Here is a 23289-nt window from a genome sequence, read left to right on the forward strand (position 1 = left end):
ACTGCCGAAGATGGTCAAATACATCGCTCAGCTCTCTAACAGTCCCATAGAGAATGAGTATTCGACACGATTACAGCTACACCTGGTAAGGTGCTTCCTTATTAGACTGGGCATTGGACCACAAGATTGCATCCTATTACATCGTTCCTAGACTTCGCAGAAGGGAATGGGAAACCATGTTGCAGCCTTCAAGAAACGAAAATTTAATTTCTTTTTATAACCTTCCTGCCTTTTTGTACTTTGCTACTCACACCAAATATGCCACCTAGCACAAAAAGAGGACTTGGAAATCCTCCAAAAATTCAAAAATAGCAAAAAGGCAGAGATGCTTACCTGCCCAGGCCTCCAAACAAATGCACTATCAGGATGCAGTGGACCCATGTATTTAAGATGGCGGCAACACAGGTGCAAAAATACAGATGAGCCAACCACTCACAGCCTACCAATCCTATGGAGGGGGTGGTTGCTTGGCATGTTAATGCACAATGAAGACTTGTATGTGGCGCTGTTCACATTATGGTAATGCACAGCATCCAGGTTAACTGCCTAGTAGTGACACCCTTCTATTAGATCAGGCAGGCTGCCCAGCGCTATCCAAATGCATCCCATGGGAACAGACACCACAGTTTACAAGACAGAATGGGCCCAACTGCACCCCGAAAAATAAACTGCAAAAACACATATAAAAATGTGAGGTATTCGTTAATATTTTGGCCAAAATACGCAACCTTGCAACCCGCGCCAAGGGTCCCCACACTTGCGAGTCCAAACACTAAACCACATAGCACAAAAAGAGGACTTCGAAATCCTCAAAAAATTCAGGCGGGCTGCCCAGTGCTATCCAAATGCATCCCATGTGAACAGACACCACATTTGTCACCTGTGTTGCTGCCATTTTACCTACACACCAAATATGCCTAATAAACCTACACGAGAAGGACCACATACAATATTGTTCAAGTACAAAAATATAGTTTTATTAATCACAAACTTATTAAATGGTATTAAAAAGCCTCATATACATGCCTAGAAAGAGGAGGTGGTGTCTTTATTACCACATAAGAATCAAATGTGTGGTATATACCAAATATATGAAACTATAAAATAAATTGTGTATCAATAAGTAACAAAGGAGGGGCAGATGATCAAAATATAATAATATACTGCTTTGGCTGTGTTATATACTGCGTGGGCTGTGCTATATATTATGTGGGCTGTGTTATATACTACGTGGCTGTGTTGTATACTACGTGGCTCCTATATACTACGTGGCTGTGCTATATACTACGTTGCTGTCTGTGTTACGTGGGCTGTGCTATATACTATGTGGAGGATACATACATACATACATACATACATACATACTTATTCTAGAATACTCGATGCGTTAGAATCGGGCCACCATCTAGTAAATACATATAATGCCCCAATAAAAGTGTCAAGCCTAAAATGTCACATGTACAATAAAGTAAAAGTGCTAAATGGTAGAAGAAAAAGTGCCTAGTGCATGAATGGCTAATCAAACATTTTATGAAGTCCCGATTCAAAGTGTAAGGTTAGGAGAGTAAGAAGAGTATATGTAAATACTAGTAGTTATACATAACAGGAATTTTGGTTGCTTACCGTAAAATGTTTCTCGGAGCCTCTATTGGGGGACACAGGAACCATTGGGGCACAGGAACCATGGGTGTATGCTGCTGCCACTACAAGGCTGACACTATGCACAAAAAAAGTTAGCTCCCCCTCTGCAGTGTACACCCCACCGACTGGCATTATGCACTTCAGTTAGTGAGAAAGCAGTAGGAGAAAAACAACAAGGTTGAAACAACCACAAACATGAGAACTGTAAACGTGAGAACAGTCAAAGAACATAGAACAACAGAAACTAAAAAACGTTGGGAGGGTGAGGTGTCTCCCAATGGAGGCTCCGAGAAACAGATTTTACAGTAAGCAACCAAAAATCCTGATTTCTTTATCGCCTCTCATTGGGGGACACAGGAACCATGGGACGTCCCAAAGCAGTCCCTGGGGCGGGTAAAACAGACTTCCATCAGGTCAGATTACTCACCACTGCCGCCTGCAAGATCCTTCTGCCTAGGCTGGTGTCCGCCGAAGCGTCCGACTCAGAACGTCCAGCACAAGATTTAAATCCCATGAATCCACAAGGGCTCTGTACGGAGGAACAGCATGGGCTACAACTTGAAGGAAGGTCTTAACCTGTGGCCGAGAAGATAACGTCTTCTGAAAAAGGATTGAGAGCGCAGAAACCTGGCCCTTTAGGGAACGAAGAGCAAGGCCCGAATCCAGTCCTGCCTGAAGGAAGGCCAAAATGGAAGGCAGGGAAAAGGACATAGGTGAAACGCGGTTGGACTCGCACCAATGGAAGTAAGCCTTCCAGGTACGATAGTAGATCCTGGAAGATGAAGACTTCCGAGCCTGGATCATGGTGTGAATCACCCGGTCCGAAAGGCCGGACGCTCTTAGAACTGCGGTCTCAACAACCACACCGTTAAACTGAGCAACCGAGAATTCGGGTGGCAGATCGGACCCTGAGACAGCAGATCAGGCCTGTCTGGAAGGTGCCAGGGGGCGTCCGCGAGAAGATTGAAGATCTCCACAAACCAAGCTCTCCTGGGCCAATCCGGGGCGATCAGAATGATCGGCACCCCTTCTGCTTTGATCTTTTTCAACAGCTTGGAAAGCAAGGGAAGGGATGGGAACAGATAGGGCAGTACGAACTGTGACCAAAGAATGGCCAGAGCGTCGACGCCCACTGCAAGAGGGTCGCGAGACCTAGAGACGAACTGAGGAACCTTCCTGTTAATTCGGGACGCCGTCAGGTCCACGTCCGGAGTCCCCCATCGAAGACAAATCTGATGGAAGACCTTCTGATGCAAGGACCATTCCCCTGCCGCGAGACCCTTGCGGCTGAGGAAGTTGGCGGCCCAAATGTCCACGCCGGGGATATGCACCGCGGATATCACCGGAACCGTTGCCTCTGCCCAGAGGAGGCTCTTGGATACCTCGGCCAAGGCCAAGGAGCTCCGAGTCCCACCTGATGACATATGCCACCGCCGTGGCGTTGTCCGTCTGGATTTGGATAGGTAGACCCCTGAGAATCCTTTCCCAGTGACGAAGGGAGAGAAAGATGGCCCGAATCTCGAGGACGTTGACCGACCAACGACCCTGAACAGTCAGGTGGCGAAACACCGCACCCCAGCCGAGCTGGCTGGCGTCCGTTGTCACCATCTGCCAGTGAAGTTGAAGGAAGGACCTGCCCTGGGAGATGAGGTGACGTCAGCCACCAGTTGAGAGACCGTTTCACCCAGGGAGAGAGTCGGATCGGACGATCCAGGGAGAAGACAGACCTGACCCACTGAGACAGGATGGCCTGCTGAAGAGGTCACAAGTGAAATTGGGCGAAGGGAATTGCTTCCAATGTTGCAACCATCCTCCCCAGAACCTTCATGGCCGATCGGAAGGAGGGAAGCCAAGGACCCTGGAGCAAGCGTATGTCCCGACGAAGGATGGATCTCTTGTCTTCGGGAAGGAAGACTTTGATCTGACGAGTGTCGAAGAGCACGCCCAGAATAATGATGCGCTGAGAAGGAATAAGGCAGGACTTCTTCCGGTTGACCAGCCACCCGAAGCGGGCTAGGGTGTCGAGGACGATGGACAGACTTTCGTGAGCCTGAGAAAAAGACGGAGCCTTGATGAGGATGTCGTCGAGGAACGGAAACAGAACCAAGCCTCTGACCCTCAAGATGGCCATCAGCGCCGCCATGATCTTCATGAAAACCCTGGGAGCGGTTGCAAGACCGAACGGCAGGGCGACGAACTGAAAATGGTCCTGGAGCACCGCAAAGCGCAGGAATCGGTGATGTCCCAGGAATATTGGGACATGGAGGTAGGCGTCCTGAATATCTATGAAACACAGATATTCCTGAGTCTCATGGAAGCAATTACTGAATGAAGGGATTCCATCCTGAAGTGACTCAGACAAACTCTCTTGTTCAGCAATTTGAGATCCAGAATGGGACGAACCTTGCATTCTTATTTTCGGTACCACAAAAAGATTTGAATTGAAACCTGTGAATCGTTCTTTTTCTGGGACGGGAACGATTACCCCGGCTTTGAGGAGAGAAGCGATGGCTGCGAAGAAGCCCAGAACTACAGCGGGGTCTCTTGGACGTCGGGATTCGAAGAAACGATCCCGGGGTCGTGAAACGAACTCTATTTTGTAACCCAAGGATACAACTTCCCTGACCCATGCGTCCTCTACTGAGGAGATCCAGACGTCCCTGAAGAAGAGGAGGTGGCTGCCCAGCCTGGGAAATGGGCTGGGGTCTTGCCGAGAGTCATGCCAAGGTGGATCTTTCAGTCCTGGACCTGGAGGATTTACCCTGGGAGTAGTGAGAACGCCAGGAAGGAGTGGGTCTAAAGCAGGGGTGTCAAACTGCATTCCTCGAGGGCCTCAAACCATGCGTGTTTTCAAGATTTCCTAGCATTGCACAAGGTGCTGGAATCATTCTCTGCAGGTGATTAAATTATCACCTATGCAATGCAAGGAAATCCTGAAAACATGACCTGTTTGCAGCCCTCGAGGAATGCAGTTTGACACCCCTGGTCTAAAAGATACTGTCTTCTCTTGACGTGCCTGTGGCATCTGTTGCTGCTGGGAAAAGGAGTTTGACGCCGCAAAGCGACGAAAAGGCCGAAAGGACCTAAATTGCCATCTAGGAGGAGGGTGACGAGGTTTAGCCTGGGTAAGAAGAGAACTTGTGCCCCCGGTGGCGTCCTTAATGATTTGGTCCAGCTTAGAACCAAAGAGACGTGAACCTTTGAAAAGGCAGGCTGGTAAGGGACTTTTTGGAAGACCAATCCGCCTGCCAGGCCTTGAGCCAAACGGTCCGGCGGACGGCAACAGTATTGCTGGACGCCTGTGCCGCACAAGACGCGGCATCCAGAGAAGCGGAGACCAGGTATTCACCCGCATGAGAGATCTGGTTGGCAAGCTCCGCCAGCTGTCCGGGTGGAGCCCCGTCCAGGATGCCTCGACGGAGTTGTTTGGCCCATTTGGATATGGATTTTGAAACGCAAGTGGAAGCAAAAGCCGGGCATAGAGTTGCTGCAGCCGCTTCAAAGGCTGACTTAGCAAAGGATTCTATGGCTCTATCGTTCGAATCCTTCAGAGATGCTCCGCCGGACAGTGGAAGCACAGTGTTGGTGGACAGCCTGGAAACAGGGGGATCCACCGAGGGAGAAACAGTCCAATTGGCGGTAAGTTCTGGAGAAAAAGGACATAAAACGCCAAGGCGTTTTCCCCTCTGAAAACGTCTGGTCGGATTCTCTCTTTCTCGGTTCATGATCTCCTTGAATTCAGGGTAAGGAGCGAAAAACTTGGAAGGTGGTTTAGCCCGTCTAAACGAAACAGCCTGATTTGCGGGTTCCGTAGAGGTATCCCTGATGCTACAGGTCTGATTTATCGCTCCAATGAGATTCTGAACCATATCCCTCATGGTATCAATTTGGTTAGAATCCAGTTCCAAAATATCTGCCGAGGGTGCATCAGAGAATGCCTCGCCTGACTCGGGAATAGGTCCGGGAGGAAGCCGACCGCAGAGAAGGACCGTGTGGCGAGATGGAGCGAGAAGAGGACTCAGACCGGCGTTCCTGTATGGACCTTTTGCGGCTTATAATGGAGGGCTCCGACGGAGGCTCCTGCGACCCGCTGGCAACTATGGGAGCCTGCAGAGGAAATCGATCCGGCACGGACACCAGAGTTTGAGACACCCGAGTTAGATCCGCTACCGATTGTGACAGAGAGGAGGCCCAGCTAGGGGTGGGAGTATCACTCTCAAGCGGGGCAGTCGGGGGATCCTGGGCGGTGCAAATAATTGGGTTGCTGCAGGTCTGACAGAGTGGAGAGGACTGACCTGAGGGAAGTTTGCAGTTACAAGACGAACATGCAACGTATTTGACTAAGGCAGACGAAGAAGAGGAAGAAGTAGGAGGACGAGAGCGGCCTCCCTTAGAGGAAGACCTATTGAAGGGTCCCTGAAGAAAATGCCAGAGGGTTAGGGGACAGGGGGGCAGAGGGGAGTGTCACTCTGCAGTGCAGAGCTACTCACAGCAGAAGAAAACGGATTCCAGGTGGAGGAAGCTGTCCGGCTTGCGGGATGGACATCCGGTGAGAAGTAGCCCCTTAGGCAGGAAGGCGATACGAGCTCCTGCCGCAATCCGAGAAGTGGGAACCGCAGATGATGACCGCTGAGAAGGACGGCAGAATGTATGCTCTGGGAGGGACGGAGCGGCGATGTGTGGCGCCAAACGGCGGTTGTGGAGTTGGACGTGCGCTCAGGAGTCCCAAGATGGTGCCGGTGGGCGGAGAAAGGGAGAGAGATTGTCGGGCGGGAGAAAAGCCCGCCCGATGCAAGACGGAAGTGGGCGGAGTCACGGCACCCGAAGTCGAAGTAAATTAGAGGCCGGCGACCGCCAGTGAAAACCCGCGGCGCCGGAGCAGTGCGCTGCAGGTAGGAAGTGGCGCGCCAGTCTGCCAAGGCCGCCGCGCTGGAACAAATGACATCGCAGCCGCTGAGAGCGGCCGGAACAGTGCAGCCACAGGGGCAAGAAACGGCGCGGCAGCCTGCAAAGGCCGCCGCGCCGGAACAGGAGGCAGAGCGGCCACAGCAACGGAAGCGGCGCGGCAGACAGAAAGAAGCGCGGCTGCTGTGCGACAAAGCGATCCCAGCCCGTGCGGCTGAAAAAGGCCCCTACATCTGCGTGCGTCTCCGCAACCGACAGGCTCTGGTGGGCGAGTGGGTGGGGGACTTTGCTAGGACCGGACTTCTGAGCACGCTTGTGTGCTAGGATCATGGTCCTGCAGAGGGATCTATGAGGATTCGGGGTGGCAGTACACTCCGTACTCATAGTCCGCATTGTGGGATTGCAGGTGTGAATGTTCACCCTGTATCCCTCCGGAAACCTGTAAAAAAACGACGCACATTGAGGTAGATAAGGGTCTATTGAAAGACCCATGTCCACCTACTACTGACACTAAAGGTACTGTCACACTAGACGATATCGCTAGCGATCCGTGACGTTGCAGCGTCCTCGCTAGCGATATCGTCCAGTGTGACAGGCAGCAGCGATCAGGCCCCTGCTGGGAGATCGCTGGTCGGGGAAGAAAGTCCAGAACTTTATTTCGTCGCTGGACTCCCCGTAGACATCGCTGAATCGGCGTGTGTGACACCGATTCAGCGATGTCTTCACTGGTAACCAGGGTAAACATCGGGTAACTAAGCGCAGGGCCGCGCTTAATAACCCGATGTTTACCCTGGTTACCAGCGTAAAAAAACAAACAGTACATACTTACATTCAGCTGTCTGTCCCTTGCCGTCTGGTTCCTGCACTGACTGCTGGCCGTAAAGTGAAAGCAGAGCACAGCCACAGCGGTGAGTCACCGCTGTGTGACTCACCGCTGTGCTGTGCTTTCACTTTCACTTTACGGCCAGCAGTCAGTGCAGGAACCAGACGGCAAGGGACAGACAGCTGAATGTAAGTATGTACTGTTTGTTTTTTTACGCTGGTAACCAGGGTAAACATCGGGTTACTAAGCGCGGCCCTGCGCTTAGTTACCCGATGTTTACCCTGGTTACCGGGGACCTCGGGATCGTTGGTCGCTGGAGAGGTGTCTGTGTGACAGCTCTCCAGCGACCAAACAGCGACGCTGCAGCGAACCGGATCGTTGTCGGTATCGCTGCAGCGTCGCTAAGTGTGACGGTACCTTAAGCTAAACTGAAGTGCATAATGTCAGTCGGTGGGGTGTACACTGCAGAGGAGGAGCTAACTTTTTTTGTGCATAGTGTCAGCTTCCTAGTGGCAGCAGCATACACCCATGGTTCCTGTGTCCCCCAATGAGAGGCGATAGAGAAAAATCAGTACCACTGGATACACCATACTTCCTCATCTATTTATGACGGTAACTCGTTTTGCCGTCGCTTCATCCAGAGGTGGATAGCTATACATGGTAAGGTGCTTCCTGGGTGACAAGATTACATCTTACCTAGGCTTGCAAAACTATGTTTCAGTCTTTGAGAAATTAGAAAATACACACTTTACCTTTTGTGTTTTTTCTAATCGCACCAAATCTGCATATGGATAATTATGGTGTAATGGGAAAGTGTAGCTTTTTCTGTGTAAATTGAGCCTCCGTAATATTATTCAGCACTGTAACTAAGACACTGGTATTATTGATGATCTCATGCACCCAATATATTCCTTTTTTGTCCTCCTGACAGGTATGTGCTGGAAGAGGGCAGCCCCTATCATCGATCTTCTAAGCACTCCTACTCACAGGATTCTTCTAAAGGAAAGAAGGGGAAGGGTTATGGAGAAGTCCTTGAAGAACTGGAGCAAGAGATTAACTCAAGCCTGAGGTTACAGGACAGCAGGACCGTGAAGGACAGCATGTCAGATCAGCAGCTGAGCTTCAAGGAGCTGTCGGACCGTTACAGGGGTAATATACTTTAGTACAAGAACATCTCTAGGGCAGTGTAGGTTACAAATGGGCAACATTTTTTTTGTAACCACCTTTATAAACTCCATTAGTATTATCTCACACATATCTGTATGTCTGGAGTGTGATCTTTTATGGGGAGGAACTCATCTCTACAGTGCTCCACTCGGCAGAGAAGATGGAAGACCTCTCCTATGTTTAGAGGTTAGAAAAGTTGGGCTTTCTTAGCTATGGAAAAAGACTTCTCAAAAATGATCTTGTTTATTTGATTATATAGAAGTGTGGTCAATACAAAGGAATTCTCCCAAGAATTTTACAAAGGACCAAGGGACGTTCATTACATGTGGAGGAAAGATGACTTTGGCTTCTAAACAGGAAAGGGTTCTTTACAGTTAGAGCAGTCAGACTGTGGAATGCCGACCACAAGAGCTAGTAATGGCAGACACTATATCCTCATATAAAAAAAATGTCCAGATGCTTTTTCACAACAATTGACATTGTGGGTTATAAATAATGTAGTGATCGAGAAGGTATAACTCATCAATAAAGATTTAAAGGGACTCTGTCACCTGAATTTGGCGGGACTGGTTTTGGGTCATATGGGCGGAGTTTTCGGGTGTTTGATTCACCCTTTCCTTACCCGCTGGCTGCATGCTGGCTGCAATATTGGATTGAAGTTCATTCTCTGTCCTCCATAGTACACGCCTGCGCAAAGCAATCTTGCCTTGTGCAGGCGTGTACTATGGAGGACAGAGAATGAACTTCAATCCAATATTACAGCCAGCATGCAGCCAGCGGGTAAGGAAAGGGTGAATCAAACACCCGAAAACTCCGCCCATATGACCCAAAACCAGTCCCGCCAAATTCAGGTGACAGGTTCCCTTTAACTTGATGGATTTGTCTTTTATTTTCAACTTTTGTAACTAAAGTGCATTTCTCCTACGCCTCTCACTGTACAAAATGTCTGATTTTCTTTTCTTTTTCTAATCATCACAGATGTTAGTAAATCTGTTATTAAAACCCTGTCTGCCATGGACTTGGATAAAATTAACTTGGATTTGATAGAAGCTCTGTTGGAATGGATAGTTGGTGGCGACCACTCTTATCCACCAGGTTAGTGAGCTGGCAAAATTTAAAAAAAAAAGTCAATTATATTTAGTTTTGTTCCTTCTCTAAAATTTATTTTGTTTTTTAATATTATTCAGTTTTAAAACTCCATTAATTTTAGGATGCCGAACACGAAGTACAAAAGTATTATTTGTTAATGTAAATGTTACAGAAATCATATCGGCAGCCTGTAAAACAAATCTGTTGGGAATGTGTCAGAGTATTGCGCTTACAACCCCTGAAAGTACACTGCAAGGGAAGGAGGTTAGAAAAAGTAGTTGAGCATTTATAGTTTTGATGTGATGTTGATGTAAATATATTCTAATCTCATCTTCCTGGAGTATCCCTTTAAGGGTAAATTGGAGGTGACATGAGTGTTGGATGAGAGGCCTCAAAAAAGGATTTTGCAAGGTGTTTAGACTAGTAATTGGGAGATGAGATGATGACATGCAGTAGCATTATTTCTGTTTTTTTTGTTTTACTTTTTACAATAAGCTTAGTAAAATCAACTTACCGTGTATAAGCCGACCCGAGTTTAAGCCGAGTCACCTAATTTTGCCTCAAACTCGGAAAACCCTATTATCTTGAGTATAACCCGGGTATGGATTCTGCCCTAATCCCTATTCTGGTATGGATGGCTCCTTATCCCATCCTTGTCTGCATGGCTCCTTATCCCATCCTTGTCTGCATGGCTCCTTATCCCATCCTTGTCTGCATGGCTCCTTATCCCCATCCTTGTCTGCAGGGCCGGACTGGCAATTCTGGCAAATGCCAGAAGCAGGGTGGATTTGCTTTAAATCTAACTGATTTAAATCACGATTTAAATCACGATTTAGATCACTAGTCAGTAAGGCTTGATTTAAATCAGTGATTTAAATCAAAGTTTCTACCTAACTGAATTTGACTCCGCAGAGGTCCCAGCCTCTTCTTCACGGCAAAAATGTTACAACATGAACAGAGTTGAGAAAAAGACCTTAATCCTATTGTTCTACAAACCTATGAATACAGAATCAACCCCTTCAGTGCCAAGTCCAAGAAGTTAGACAATATGTTTCTGATTGTTTGGAGTGCAATAGATCTGCACAGCACAAGAAGAATGTGAATCTAAGGCTACGTTCACACTAGCGTTATGCTAGTGTGCGTCGGGTTAGCGTCGGGCGACGCAGCGGCCACGCACGCGTCATGCGCCCCTATATTTAACATGGGGGACGCATGCGTTTTTGTTTGTTGCGTTGTGCGACGCATGCGTCTTTTTTGCCGCAAGCGTCGGACCAAGAAAACGCAACAAGTTGCATTTTTTCTTGCGTCCGATTTTCGGCAAAAAACGACGCATGCGTCGCAAAACGCAGCGTTTTTGCGTGCGTTTTGCAGCGTTTTTGCGTGCATTGTGCGTTGCGTCGCCGACGCAGCGGCGCACAACGCTAGTGTGAACGTAGCCTAAGTGTGAGGAGGAGGAAGGGCAAGCAGACAAGAAAATGAAAGTAAAACTTTGAGCACAATACTGCAGCATAGCCACAGACAGACAAGTCTGGATCTGTTTGTGTGTACGATCTGAGGTTTATTACATTCTTTCCTTATAATGGCAGCAGGCCGTAAAAGAGACCCAGTTTGGGAATATTTTAATGAAGCTCCTTCGCCTATCGGTAAGGCAGGCATGCGTGCAAAATGCAAACGATGAGTCATCTTCATCACCGCATTTCTCATGATGTTGCCTCATTCGCGCCACCAGGCCTTGCATCTCTTTGTTGCATCGTTTGCATTTTGCACGCATGCCTGCCTTACCGATAGGCGAAGGAGCTTCATTAAAATATTCCCAAACTGGGTCTCTTTTACGGCCTGCTGCCATTATACGGAAAGAATGTAATGAACCTCAGATCGTACACACAAACAGATCCAGACTTGTCTGTCTATGGCTATGCTGCAGTATTGTGCTCAAAGTTTCACTTTCATTTTCTTGTCTGCTTGCCCTTCCTCCTCCTCACACTTAGATTCACATTATTCTTGTGTTGTGCAGATCTATTCCACTCCAAACAATCAGAAACATATTGTCTAACTTCTTGGACTTGGCACTGAAGGGGTTGATTCCGTATTCATAGGTTTGTAGAACAATAGGATTAAGGTCTTTTTCTCAACTCTGTTCATGTTGTAACATTTTTGCCGTGAAGAAGAGGCTGGGACCTCTGCGGAGTCAAATTCAGTTTTGAGAACTGCGTAAGTAAAGCGAGCGTCTGTGATAATATAGGAGAGAAACTGCCCACTAATCCTACAGAAACCTCTGGAAGAGCATGGCATTGTGAATGTTACACATATACAGCCTTTATTCTACGGAGTTAAACAACTCCGCTTTATCTCATGATGGAAGAACCTTTGGATGGTAAAATATTTTCCTCAAAAAGCAGTTTATTGAAAAAAATCTGATTTAAATAAAAAAAATACGATTTAAATTAAAAAAATACGATTTTTTTGATTTTTTTAAAAAAAAACATTGATTTTTATCCACCCTGGCCAGAAGGGCCTGTCTGGTTGTGGGCTGCCTTGTCTGCTTCATTGTAAACAGAATCAGTGTTCTCAAGACCCACACCGTTAAAAGTTGTGACGGAACACAAAGTCGCTGACTCCGTCACTTACCCCAGCAGGCCACAGGTATCATAGAAATATTGGTCTGGTAGTAAATTTTGCTTTCTTCCACCCAGGGTAATATTGGTAGTAATCTATCCCATCTGGTCCTTGGGGACGGTGACGGCCTGGGCCTGTGTGTTTTCAAATGCCAGGGCTGAATATCACTCCCAGTCCGTACCTGCTTGTCTGCATGGTTCCTCATCCCCATCCTTGTATGTATGGGCCCCATGAGAAAAGCATAAAAAAAACATCCTACTTACCTTCCTTGCGTGCCCTTGCAGCATCTTGTTCCGGTGCCAGCAGTTCCTGCGGCCGAGCGATCACATGTCCCCGCTCATTAAGGTAATTAATATTCACCTCTCTCCACGCCAATAAGAGTGGAGAGAGGTGAATATTAATTACCTTAATAAGCGGACACCCATGATAGCCCGTCATCCGCTGGAAGCCGGCGACTGCTGCTGACACTGTGCTCGCGTTATAAGGCCGGCATCACACTTAGCGTAGGGAAATATGGTCCGTTTTTTGCAGGCGTAATACACAGAAAAGTTCCTGAACAGTGGTTCGTATTCAATGTGAGGATGCGATTTTTTTTTTTTTTTTTTTTTCCTTCTCTAAAAATTATCCGTGTGTCATCCGTATGGTGAGAATCTCGCCAGCTTGCAAAATGAACATTGAATGGATCCATGGGCTCAAATGTTCATGAAAACATATATACATAATATATAATGTATGTATATATATATTCTAAAAGCTCTAGATGGCTTAAAAGCCGGTAATTCAATTGCCGGCTTTTGCTATCTCCTTCACAAACCCGACAGGATATGAGACATGGTTTACATACAGTAAACCATTTCATATACCTTATTTTTTTACATATTACTCACTACTAATGATGTTTTTAGCCAGGGGGGCCAATAACCATGGTTCCTCTCTAGGATATTAATATCTGCCCTCAGTCACTGGCTTTCCCACTCTGGCGGAGAAAATTGCGTGGGAGCCCATGCCAGTTTTTTCCGTGATTTAACCCTTTATTTTAACACCTAGCGACAGCAAATTTTGCACACAGACACTTCTAACATTAGTGGTGAGGAATATGTAAAAGTATAAGGGATATGAAATGGTTTACTGTATGTAAACCAGGTCTCATATCCTGTCGGGTTTGATAAGGAGTTTCATTGGTGGATTTTTTGCGCAATACGGTGACAAACGCAGCGTGCTGAAATTTTCTCAGCCCATAAAATACGGCTGCGAAATATACGGCAGATAGGCGCTGCCCCATAGAGAATCATTGGTCCGTGTGCAATGCGTAGTTTTTGTGCCTCTCATACGTTTGTAAAACTCTCTAATGTGACGTCGGCCAAAGAGACATGAATGTTCAGTGAATATTCCTTTCTTCTTAGCAGCAGGCACAGTTGCAGCCGCCGGCTTCTGCCTCTTGTCCCCTGCTGCTCCGCCGCTCCCCATCACGCCCCCTCCCCCCTCACTGGCTTTCTGGGACATTGACTCCTGTATAAACCGAGGGGGCATTTTCGGTGCAAAAAAGTGCTGAAAAACTCTGCTTGTACACAAGTATATACGGTTCTCCATCAGTACAGAACCATCATGACCCCCGTACACTCACATATTATCCTTGCCATCCACTTCTGAAGTATTCGTGCATAGCAAAAGAAACCATGAGGGATATTCACGAAGTATACCATTCCAGAGTACATCAATTGTAGCACTTCTCATCCCCTATTTAAAGTTCATCGTGGAAAATTTGCTGTGGTTTACTGAATGCTAGAAATGTGTCAAACTTTCATAAATCGGCCTTACTATATTAGTGGATCCTAATTACTTACAGAAAGTAATTTGTTTTTTTTTGTGTTGGTGTGGAGGTTGGTTAGCTATAATAAAGCATATTCAGTTATGATAAGTTCTGCACCTTTTTAATACACTTTGTTTAATTTAGAGACAGAACGTGTATAATTGGTAGGGAGGTTGAACTTAATGGACCCGGGTCTATTTTCCACCTATGTAACTACGTTTGTATAAAGGGTGTTGACGCTCCATTCTATCCATTCTTGTTTTCGGTATTACGCCTACACTCTTCACTCAGTGCCGTAGGCCGTCCTGCTATATATTCCTTGAAGAATTCCAATTGTGCAGACTTATGTAAAAAGATCCTGTGGTTTCAACTGGGTCTTGTAGTTCCACGCAGCAACTATTCAATTACACACTCCTTTGATTCTGTGGCTGAGACCTTGGGTGGTCATCATAGGATGGTCCCAATCCCATGTCTTGCATTTTTAGGCTTCCATCGCTAATAGTGATCAAATTGCTGCATTAGTGGAAATAAATTTAAAGTTATGGGTCTATGGGTATGCAGCATCAATAGTAAAAAGATCTGTTACAAATAATAATAAAAAAGGTTATTCTCGCCCTCCGACGTGGCGTGGTGTCCTCGGCAGTGCAAGCGGCAGGTTCCGGTGCCAAGGATGCTATGCGAGAAGGACCGTCCATGATGTCACGGTCATGTGACCGCGACATCATCACAGGTCCTGCGCTCATACTAACCCTGGGACCGGAAGCTGCCGCGTGCACCGTACACAGGCGCCAGGACTTTAATTGGCCTTCGAAAGGTGAGTATATGTTTATTTTAAGTCTTTTGTAACCACGCACATAGTGCCCACATTGCTATATACTACGTGGGCTGTCTTACTACTACATGGCTGCTATGTACTATGTGGGCAATGTTATATACTGCGTGGGCTGCGTTATATACTACATGGCTGCTATATACTGTGTGGGCAGTGTTATATACTGTGTGGGCAGTGTTATATACTGTGTGGGCTGTGTTATATACTGTGTGGGCTGTGTTATATACTGTGTGGGCTGCGTTATATACTGTTTGGTCTGTTATATACTGCGTGGCCACTGTTATATACTGCGTGGCCTGTATTAACGCATCGGGTATTCAAGAATATGTCGTGGCCTGTGCTATATACTATGTGGCTGCTATATACATACATATTCTAGAATACCCGATGCGTTAGAATCGGGCCACCATCTAGTCATTTAAGATCAGCCTGAAGGGCACACATACTTGGGTTACATAAATGCATAACTTCAGCCTCAGATTTGGGAAGCCACCTGAAATTTCCAGAACCATTTCTGCCCCAGTTTAATTTGCTTTTTAGAGCATCCTCACTTCTCTCCCTTTCTACACTTGTGTATCCGTGCCCAACTGTCTATTTTATTTTTTCATTAGGAGCGGTTTTAGTATTTCTTCCCGGTCTTGCAGAAATCAAGATGCTGTATGAACAGTTGCAATCAAACGCCTTGTTTAGTAATAGACGTAATAAGAGGTACATTTCTCATTTCTTTGAGATCTATATTCCTAAGAACACCTTGGAATAACATGGTGATGAATGATCGTCTGATCTCTCTGGCAGGTGTGTCATTTACCCCCTACACTCGTCCTTATCCAGCGAGGAGCAGCAGGCGGTCTTCATTAAACCGCCCCAAGGAGTTACAAAGATAATAATCTCCACCAACATTGCTGAAACGTCGATCACCATTGATGATGTTGTCTACGTTATAGACTCGGGCAAGATGAGAGAGAAAAGGTATTGCAAGAGATAATGAGAAATAACACTGCCGTAGAGTGGTGATGTCCTGGGTCAAGCGTCCACCAGTGTCAGATCTGATGATCCTTACTAACAGAAATTATATCTATCAATGAGGCCATATTGCCAGCAGAGTGGCTGCTATACTTGTGCTTTCATTAGTCAGCTTTGATGACACGACCGCTGAAGGCCGCGGACATTACTGTAATAGAAGGCCTACAGATGGCTAGAGAGTGATGTTCTCCTTCTACAAACTCTGATTATACACTGGTTCTTACAGATTACTTGAGAGAAAAAAGTTGCCTCGATTGAGGATCACGACTAACGTAAAGATGTTCAAATTACTGCTTTTTAGGTATGATCCTGGTAAGAGCATGGAGAGTCTGGAAGACACTTGGGTGTCTCGAGCCAACGCTATACAAAGGAAAGGCAGAGCTGGTCGCGTGGCCTCTGGGATCTGCTTTCACCTCTTCACCAGCCACCACTATGAGCACCAGCTTTTAGAGCAGCAGCCACCAGAGATCCATCGAATCCCACTCGAACAGCTCTGTTTGAGGTATTGTTAATGGCCTCTGTGTCTAATCTGTCATTTATTTATTTTTTTCTTTCATTTACTGTATTTTTCGGACTAAAGATTAACCCCATGGTTTGATAGTAAAAACATATATCCTACTAAAAAGTATTGTATGAAAAATGTATAGCGGTGGAGCGGTCAATATAACAAATTTTAATGCACTAGGATACAATAGGGAGGTAATAGATCTTACTTATATAGCTTCTCTGCATTGTATACATATAGCTTAAGGGTACTTTCACACTAGCGTTTTTTCAATACGTCGCAATGCGTTGTTTATGGGAAAAAACGCATCCTGCAAAGTAGTCTGCAGGATGCGTTTTTGCCCCATAGACTATCAATAGCGACGCATTGACACACGTCGCAACCGTCGTGCGACGGTTGCGCCGTGTTGTGGCGGACCGCCGGGAGCAAAAAACGTTACATGTAACGGTTTTTGCTGCCGACGGACCGCCATTTCCGACCGCGCATGCGCGGCTGGAACTCCGCCCCCACCTCCCCACACCTCACAATGGGGCAGCGGATGCGCTGGAAAAATGCATGCGCAGCCCCCGTTGTGCGGCGCATTCACTGCTAGCGTCGGTACGTCAGCCCGACGCTCTGCGACGGGCCGAGTCCGACGCTAGTGTGAAAGTAGCCTTAGATCACACATAGTACGTGCACACTCTGCACATGTATGCCCCAATCTGCTGCAGCCTCCGTATACGCATACTCCCCACTGCTGTGTATATACACCGCTCTGCTGTACTAACATACTCAGCAGAATTGGAATAGGGTTAGTTCTGCGCTGCCGCTATTTAAAGAAGGAAAAGAAGGGCTGTATTTAGGATTGCGGTTAATTAGTCAACACGTATCGAAGTTCCAAACTTCATCAAGACAAACCACACTGTGGTATATTACTTTGGCAATCCGTTGTACTGATAAAGATGAGATGTGACCGAAATGTTTACTTTCATTGTGGATTGCTACACAAACAAAACGCATATCACATGATCTCTTGAGTGCCAATTTTCGCTTTCTATATTTAATATAGGGACCGAGACCCAGATTCCAGAGATGTATTACTTACTGGGCTGCTTGCTTTAGTTTTTATAAAATCACTGTTTTATCTGCTGCAGATCTAGCAGTTCTCTGAATGCTGAGCCCTGTATAACCCCGCCCACACCACTGATTGGCAACTTTCTGTGTAGACTGTGCATAGGCAGGAAGCTGCGAATCAGTGGTGGGGGCGGGATTATACAGAGCTCATGAATATGGAGGACCACATGGCAGCAGGTTTACTAGTCTTCTAGAGATAATGTACTGCTGATAAAACAGAGATGTTTTGTTAAATAAAGTTCTCAAGAAGCCCAATAAGTGACACATTGCTGGAATCGGGATTTTTGCCTTAATAGCATGATGGTATTATGATAAATTATACAATGCAATTTAGTTTTTTTCAGTTTATTTAAACTGACCCAAAAATGTTGCTCACTCTCCCATTGGGCGTTTTTACTTTGCTTGGCCGCAGTTTTTGAAAATCTTTGTTGTTTAAGCCATAAAACTGTCTGTATCTTTGTGGTTCCCCTGAGCCAGAGGTCCATTGAATCAAGAAACTCATCAGAAATAAACTACAGTCTTAATTTTATTCATTGATCCTGTGAATCCGTTACCAGCAGCACAGCACACCTACAATTCTTCCTTTTCATTGCTTTTATCCTGATACTCTCAGATGAGATAACGAAAACCTGTTGACTGTCTTTTTTTAAAACCTATTAGCCGTACATTCCTTTTATCAATGATGAATATGTTGGCACAATTTGCGTCATTAATTCAGTGGTCCCATTTTTATTTTACTATGTATTTTTTTTCACACGTAAGGCTGTGTGACGTTGCATTTTTTTTTCGCCTTTTTTTCGCGTTTGTTCGCTATAAAAACACGATAAAAATGCATAAAAAATGGATACATATGCATTCTATCATTTAGAATGCATTCCGCAATTTTTGTGCACATGATGCATTTTTTTCCGCGAAAAAAAACACACTTTTTCTCTATCGCCTTTCATTGGGGGACACAGGAACCATGGGTGTATGCTGCTGCCACTAGGAGGCTGACACTATGCAAATAAAAAGTTAGCTCCTCCTCTGCAGTGTACACCCCACCGACAGGAAGTAGGATCTTCAGTTTAGCTTAGTGTCAGTAGGAGGTGGACACAGGTCTTTCATTAGACCCTTATCTACCTCAATGTGCGTCGTTTCCTTTCAGGTTTTTCCGGAGGGATACAGGGTGAACAGTCACACCTGTAGTCCCACTATGCGGACTATGAGTACGGCGTGTACTGCCACCCCGTATCCTCATAGATCCCTCTCCAGGACCAAGATCCTAGCACACAAGCGTGCTCAGAAGTCCGGTCCTGGCCCCGTCCCCCACCCACTCGCCCACCAGAGCCTGTCGGTCGGAGGAGACGAGGACGTCCATCAGCTCCGTGGACGTCTCATTCCTTCCAGGTTAGTACCGGCGGGGGATGTTTAGGTGAGTATTTTCCCGCCCACCCTGTGGCCTCCCTGGATCCCAGAAACAAAAAAAAAAAATAAAAAATCCGATTTAGGGGGTTTTCTGATGCGAATCGCATCTCTTTTCAGCCGCGCCACTTCCGTGGAGGCGGCCTCCCTGTCCCGGCGCGGCTGCCTTTACGGACCACCGCGCCGCTTCTTGTCCAGGCACGCTATGTGCGTGGCCTTGCTCAGGGGGGGGGGGGACATTTCCGCCTCGGGTCCTGCAGGCTTCCTAGCCCCAGCTTCAGCGCGGTGGCTTCGGCCCTCAGTGGCTCCCCTGCTCCGGCCGCTGTTTGCGGGCGTTCATTTCTTTTCTGCGTGGTAGCTTTGCGTCGCATCGCTCTGGCCGCTGTATGCGGCCGTTCTTTTCAGCGCGGCGGCTTCCCAGCCGCCACATCGCTTCGGCCCTCTCTGGCTTCCCTGCTCCGGCCGCTGTATGCGGCCGTTCATTTCTTTTCAGCGCGGCGGCTTTGCCGGCCGCCGCATCGCTTCGGGCCCCCTGCAGCTGCGTCCCTCTGGCCGCTTACAGTGCCGCTCATCCTCATCCTCCCTCAGCGCGGCGGCTTGTCAGACTGCCACACCGCTTGGGACCTGCGGCTGCGCTACTCCCGCCGCTGTAGGCGGCCGCTCACCATCGCCTTCTGCGGCGCACTGTTCTCCGCTGCGGCCCTTCCATGCCGGTCACCGATCGCTAATTTAGGCCCCGGCTTCTGCCTGGGCCTATTTCCGGTTCCGGACTCCGCCCCCTTTCCTTGTTTCGTCGGGCGGGCTTTTCTCCCGCCCGACAATTTCACTGAGAACCGCCTTTTCTCCTCCCACCGGCGCCATCTTGGGACTCCTAAACCACGAGTCCCCTCCTCCGGAACAAGAGAGTGATATAGTAAGGTGTGCAGGCTTGCAAACAGAGAGCTGTGAGTTCGAACCCCAGCAATGAAAGTTAATTTTAAGCAACGCAGATCGATCAAGATTACGGCAGCAGGCCTTACCACCCTCCTGCCTAAGGGTCTATTTCTCGCCGGAGGTCCATACCATCTAGCCGGACAGCTTCCTCCGGATTTCGTCTGCCGTAAGTAGCTCTGCACCGCAGACTGACACTCCGCTATGTCTGTCCTGCAGCAACCCGATTGTTCCCACCGCCCAGGATCCCCCAGCCGATCCGCCCCAGAGTGATACCCATCCCAGGCTGGGCCTCCTCTCTGTCTCAATCGGTGGCCAATTTAACAGGGGTGTCTCAAACCCTGGTTTCCGTGCTGGATCGGTTACCCCTGCAGACCCCGCAGTAGCCACCGGGTCGCAGGAAGCTCCGTCCAAGCCTTCCAAGGCTAGCTGCAAAAGGTCCAGACAGGAACGCCGGTCTGAGTCCTCTTCTCGCTCCATCTCGCCACTCGTCCTCCTCTGCGGTCGGCGTCCTCCCGATCCTCCTCCGCTGAGTCAGGCGAGGCTTCTCTGATGCGCCTTCGGAGGATAATTTGGGGCCGGATTCGAACCAAATCGCTAACATGAGGGATATGGTTCAAAGCCTCATTGGAGCGACCAATCAGACCTGTGGCATCGAAGATTCCTCTACGAAACCCGCAGATCAGGCGGTTTCGTTTAGACGGTCTAAACTACCTCCCAAGGTATTTGCTCCTCATCCTGAATTCGAGGAGCTTCTGGCCAGAGAGAGCGAATTCGACCAGACGTTCTCAAAGAGACAATCGTCTTGGAGTCTCATATCTCTTTCCTCCGAATCTCATTGCCAACCGGAATGAGAGGCGTTAGAGAACGACCTCTCCCCCTGTGGATCCGTCGGCTGCTAGACTTGCCGCCAACACAGTCCTTACGCTGTCCGGTGGGCAGCTCTGAAAGATTCCATCGATTGGATCATGGAATCCTTCGTGAAGTCGGCTTTCGAAACTGCCGCATCATCCCAATGCCCGGCTTTGGCTTCCTCATGGGTTTCGAAGTCTGTATTTGAGGGGCTAAACAACTCCGGAGCTCCGTCAGGCCGGCTGGCGGAACTTGCCACCCAGATCACTCATGCCGGGGAATAATTTGTTCCCGGGACGTCGCGTCTTCTGCCGCACGGGCGCCCAGTAATGTCGTTGCCAGCTGTCGCACTGTTTGACTCAAGAGTCATTGAAGAAGTCCCTCACGAGCCTGCCTTTTCAAGGTTCACGTCCTTTCGGTTCCAAGCTGGACCAAATTATTAAGGACGCCACTGGTGGCACCAGTCTTCTTCTCCAGACCTCACCTACTTCCCCTTAGGCGGCTACTTTGGTCTTTTCGACCTTTCTCGTAGTTTTGCGGCATCAGATTCTTCTTCGCAACTGCAGAGGCCACAGGCATGTTAAGAGAAGAAGGTATTCTTCGGCTCACTCTTTCCTGGCGTGCCTGCTACTCCTAAGGTGGATTCTCCAGGTCCAGGACTGGAAGTTCCACCTAGGCATGACCCACAGCTAGACCCCAGCCCGTTTCTCAGACTGGGCAACCGTCTCCTGTTCCTCAGGGACGTCTGGGTCTCCTCAGCAGAGGTCGCATGGGCCAGGGCACCTGTTCCCTCTAGACACAAAATCTTCATTTCACGGTCCTGGGATCGTTTTCTTCAAATCCCAACCTACGAGAGACCCCGCTCTAGTCCCGGGTTTTCTTTACTGCCATTGTTTCCCTCCTTAAATCCGGAGTAATCGTTCCCGTCCCAGAACAGGAACGGTTCACAGGCTTCTCTTCGAATCTTTTTCTACTGACAGAGAACGACAAGGTTCGTCCCAGTCCGGATCTCAATTTGCTGAACAAGAAGTTTCGTCGGAGACACTTCAGGACGATATCCCCTCGTTCAGTAATCGCTTCCATGGAGGCTCAGGAATTTCGGTTTCAGGCTCCCGAAAGTCTATCCATCTTTCCCGACATTCTAACTGTTGCGGGTGGCTCGTCAACAGGAAGAAGTTCCGTCTTGTTCAGCGCCTCGTATCTCCGGGCATGTTCTTCGACACTTGTCGGACCAGAGTCTTCCTTCCCGAAGACAAGATATCCCTCCGTTGTCGGGAAGTTCGCTTGCTCCAGGGTTCTCGGCTCCCCTCCTTTCCGATGGGCCTTAAAGGCCCTAAGGAGGTTGGTTGCAACATCGGAAGCAATTTTCCCTTCGCCCGTTTCATTCAAGACTTCTTCAGCAGGCTATTCTATCACAGGGGACAGGTCTGTCTTCTCCCTGCATCGTCCGATCCGGTTTTCTCCCGGGTCAAATGGTTCCTTGACTGGTGGCCGAGGTCACTTCTCTTATCCCAGAGTAGATCCTTCTCAGCATATCCTTCCTTCCAGTTCCCTGGCAGGTGGTGACGACGGGCGCCAGCCCCCTCGGCGGAGGCGCGGGGCTTTGTCTCCTGTTCTTTCAGGGTTGTTGGTCGGCGCAGGAGTCCTCTTTGCCGATCAATGTTCTCGAGTTCCGGATCATCTTTCCGTCTTGCCTTCACTGGGTAAGGATTCTCAGCAGCCTGCCAATTCGAACCCAGACAGACAATGACACAGCAGTGGCATACGTCTACCACCAGGGGTGGACTCGGCGTTCTCTGGCCTCGGCCGAGATTCCAGGATCCTCCTTTGGACAGAGGCAACGGTCCTGGTGAGCTCCGCAGTGCATGTCCCCGGCGTGGACATTTAGGCCGCCGACTTCCTCGGCTTCGAGGGCCTCGCGGCAGGGGAATGGTACTTCAGGAGGTTTCCCGTCGGATTGCTCTTCGATGGGGGACTCCAGAGGTGGACCTTATGGCGTCCCGATTGAACAGGAGGTCCCTCGGGTCGGCCCAGGGTCCCGTGATCCTCTCACAGTGGTGTTGACATTTTGGTCATTCCTTGGTCGCAGTTCCTGCTCCCCTATCGGTTCCCACCCCTTCCCTTGCTTTCCAAGCTGTCGAAAAAGATCAAGGCGGGATGGGTGCCGGTCATTCTGATCGTCCCGGATTGACCCTGGAGGTCTTGGTTTGCAGACATCGTCAATCTTCTCGCGGACACCCCTGGTGCCTTCCAAACAGACCCGATCTGCTGTCTCAGCGCGTGGCTGTGGACTCCACTGTTTTAAGAGTGTCCGGCCTTTCGGCCCGGATGAGTCACACTATAATCCAGGCTAGGAAGCCTTTGTCTTCTTCCAGGATCTACTATTGTACCTGGAAGGCTTACTTTCGCTGATGCGAGTCCAACCGCTTTTCACCTATGTCCTTTTTCCCTGCCTTCCATTTGGTTTTCCTTCAGGCAGGACTGGATTCGGGCTTCGCTCTCAGTTCCCAAAAGGGCCAGGTTCCTGCGCTCTTCTTCCCTTTAAGAAGACTTTATCTCCTCAGCCACAGGTTAAGACC

The 23289-nt window shown here is 48.3% G+C and overlaps 1 protein-coding gene across 4 annotated transcripts in view; it reads left to right on the forward strand.

Annotated features, from left to right (window-relative positions):
* DHX57 (DExH-box helicase 57) overlaps positions 1–23289 on the forward strand; it is a 90084-nt gene that overhangs the window by 48810 nt on the left and 17985 nt on the right. For all 4 annotated transcript variants that reach the window (XM_069769063.1, XM_069769061.1, XM_069769062.1 and 1 more), the window contains exons 13-17: positions 8301–8518; positions 9515–9631; positions 15495–15591; positions 15679–15852; positions 16208–16408. In XM_069769063.1, coding sequence (XP_069625164.1) covers positions 8301–8518; positions 9515–9631; positions 15495–15591; positions 15679–15852; positions 16208–16408 — 807 coding nt within the window. The remainder of the gene's footprint in view (positions 1–8300; positions 8519–9514; positions 9632–15494; positions 15592–15678; positions 15853–16207; positions 16409–23289) is intronic.

This window comes from Ranitomeya imitator, chromosome 5 (assembly GCF_032444005.1).
Source record: "Ranitomeya imitator isolate aRanImi1 chromosome 5, aRanImi1.pri, whole genome shotgun sequence".
Taxonomy (NCBI): Eukaryota; Metazoa; Chordata; class Amphibia; order Anura; family Dendrobatidae; genus Ranitomeya; species Ranitomeya imitator.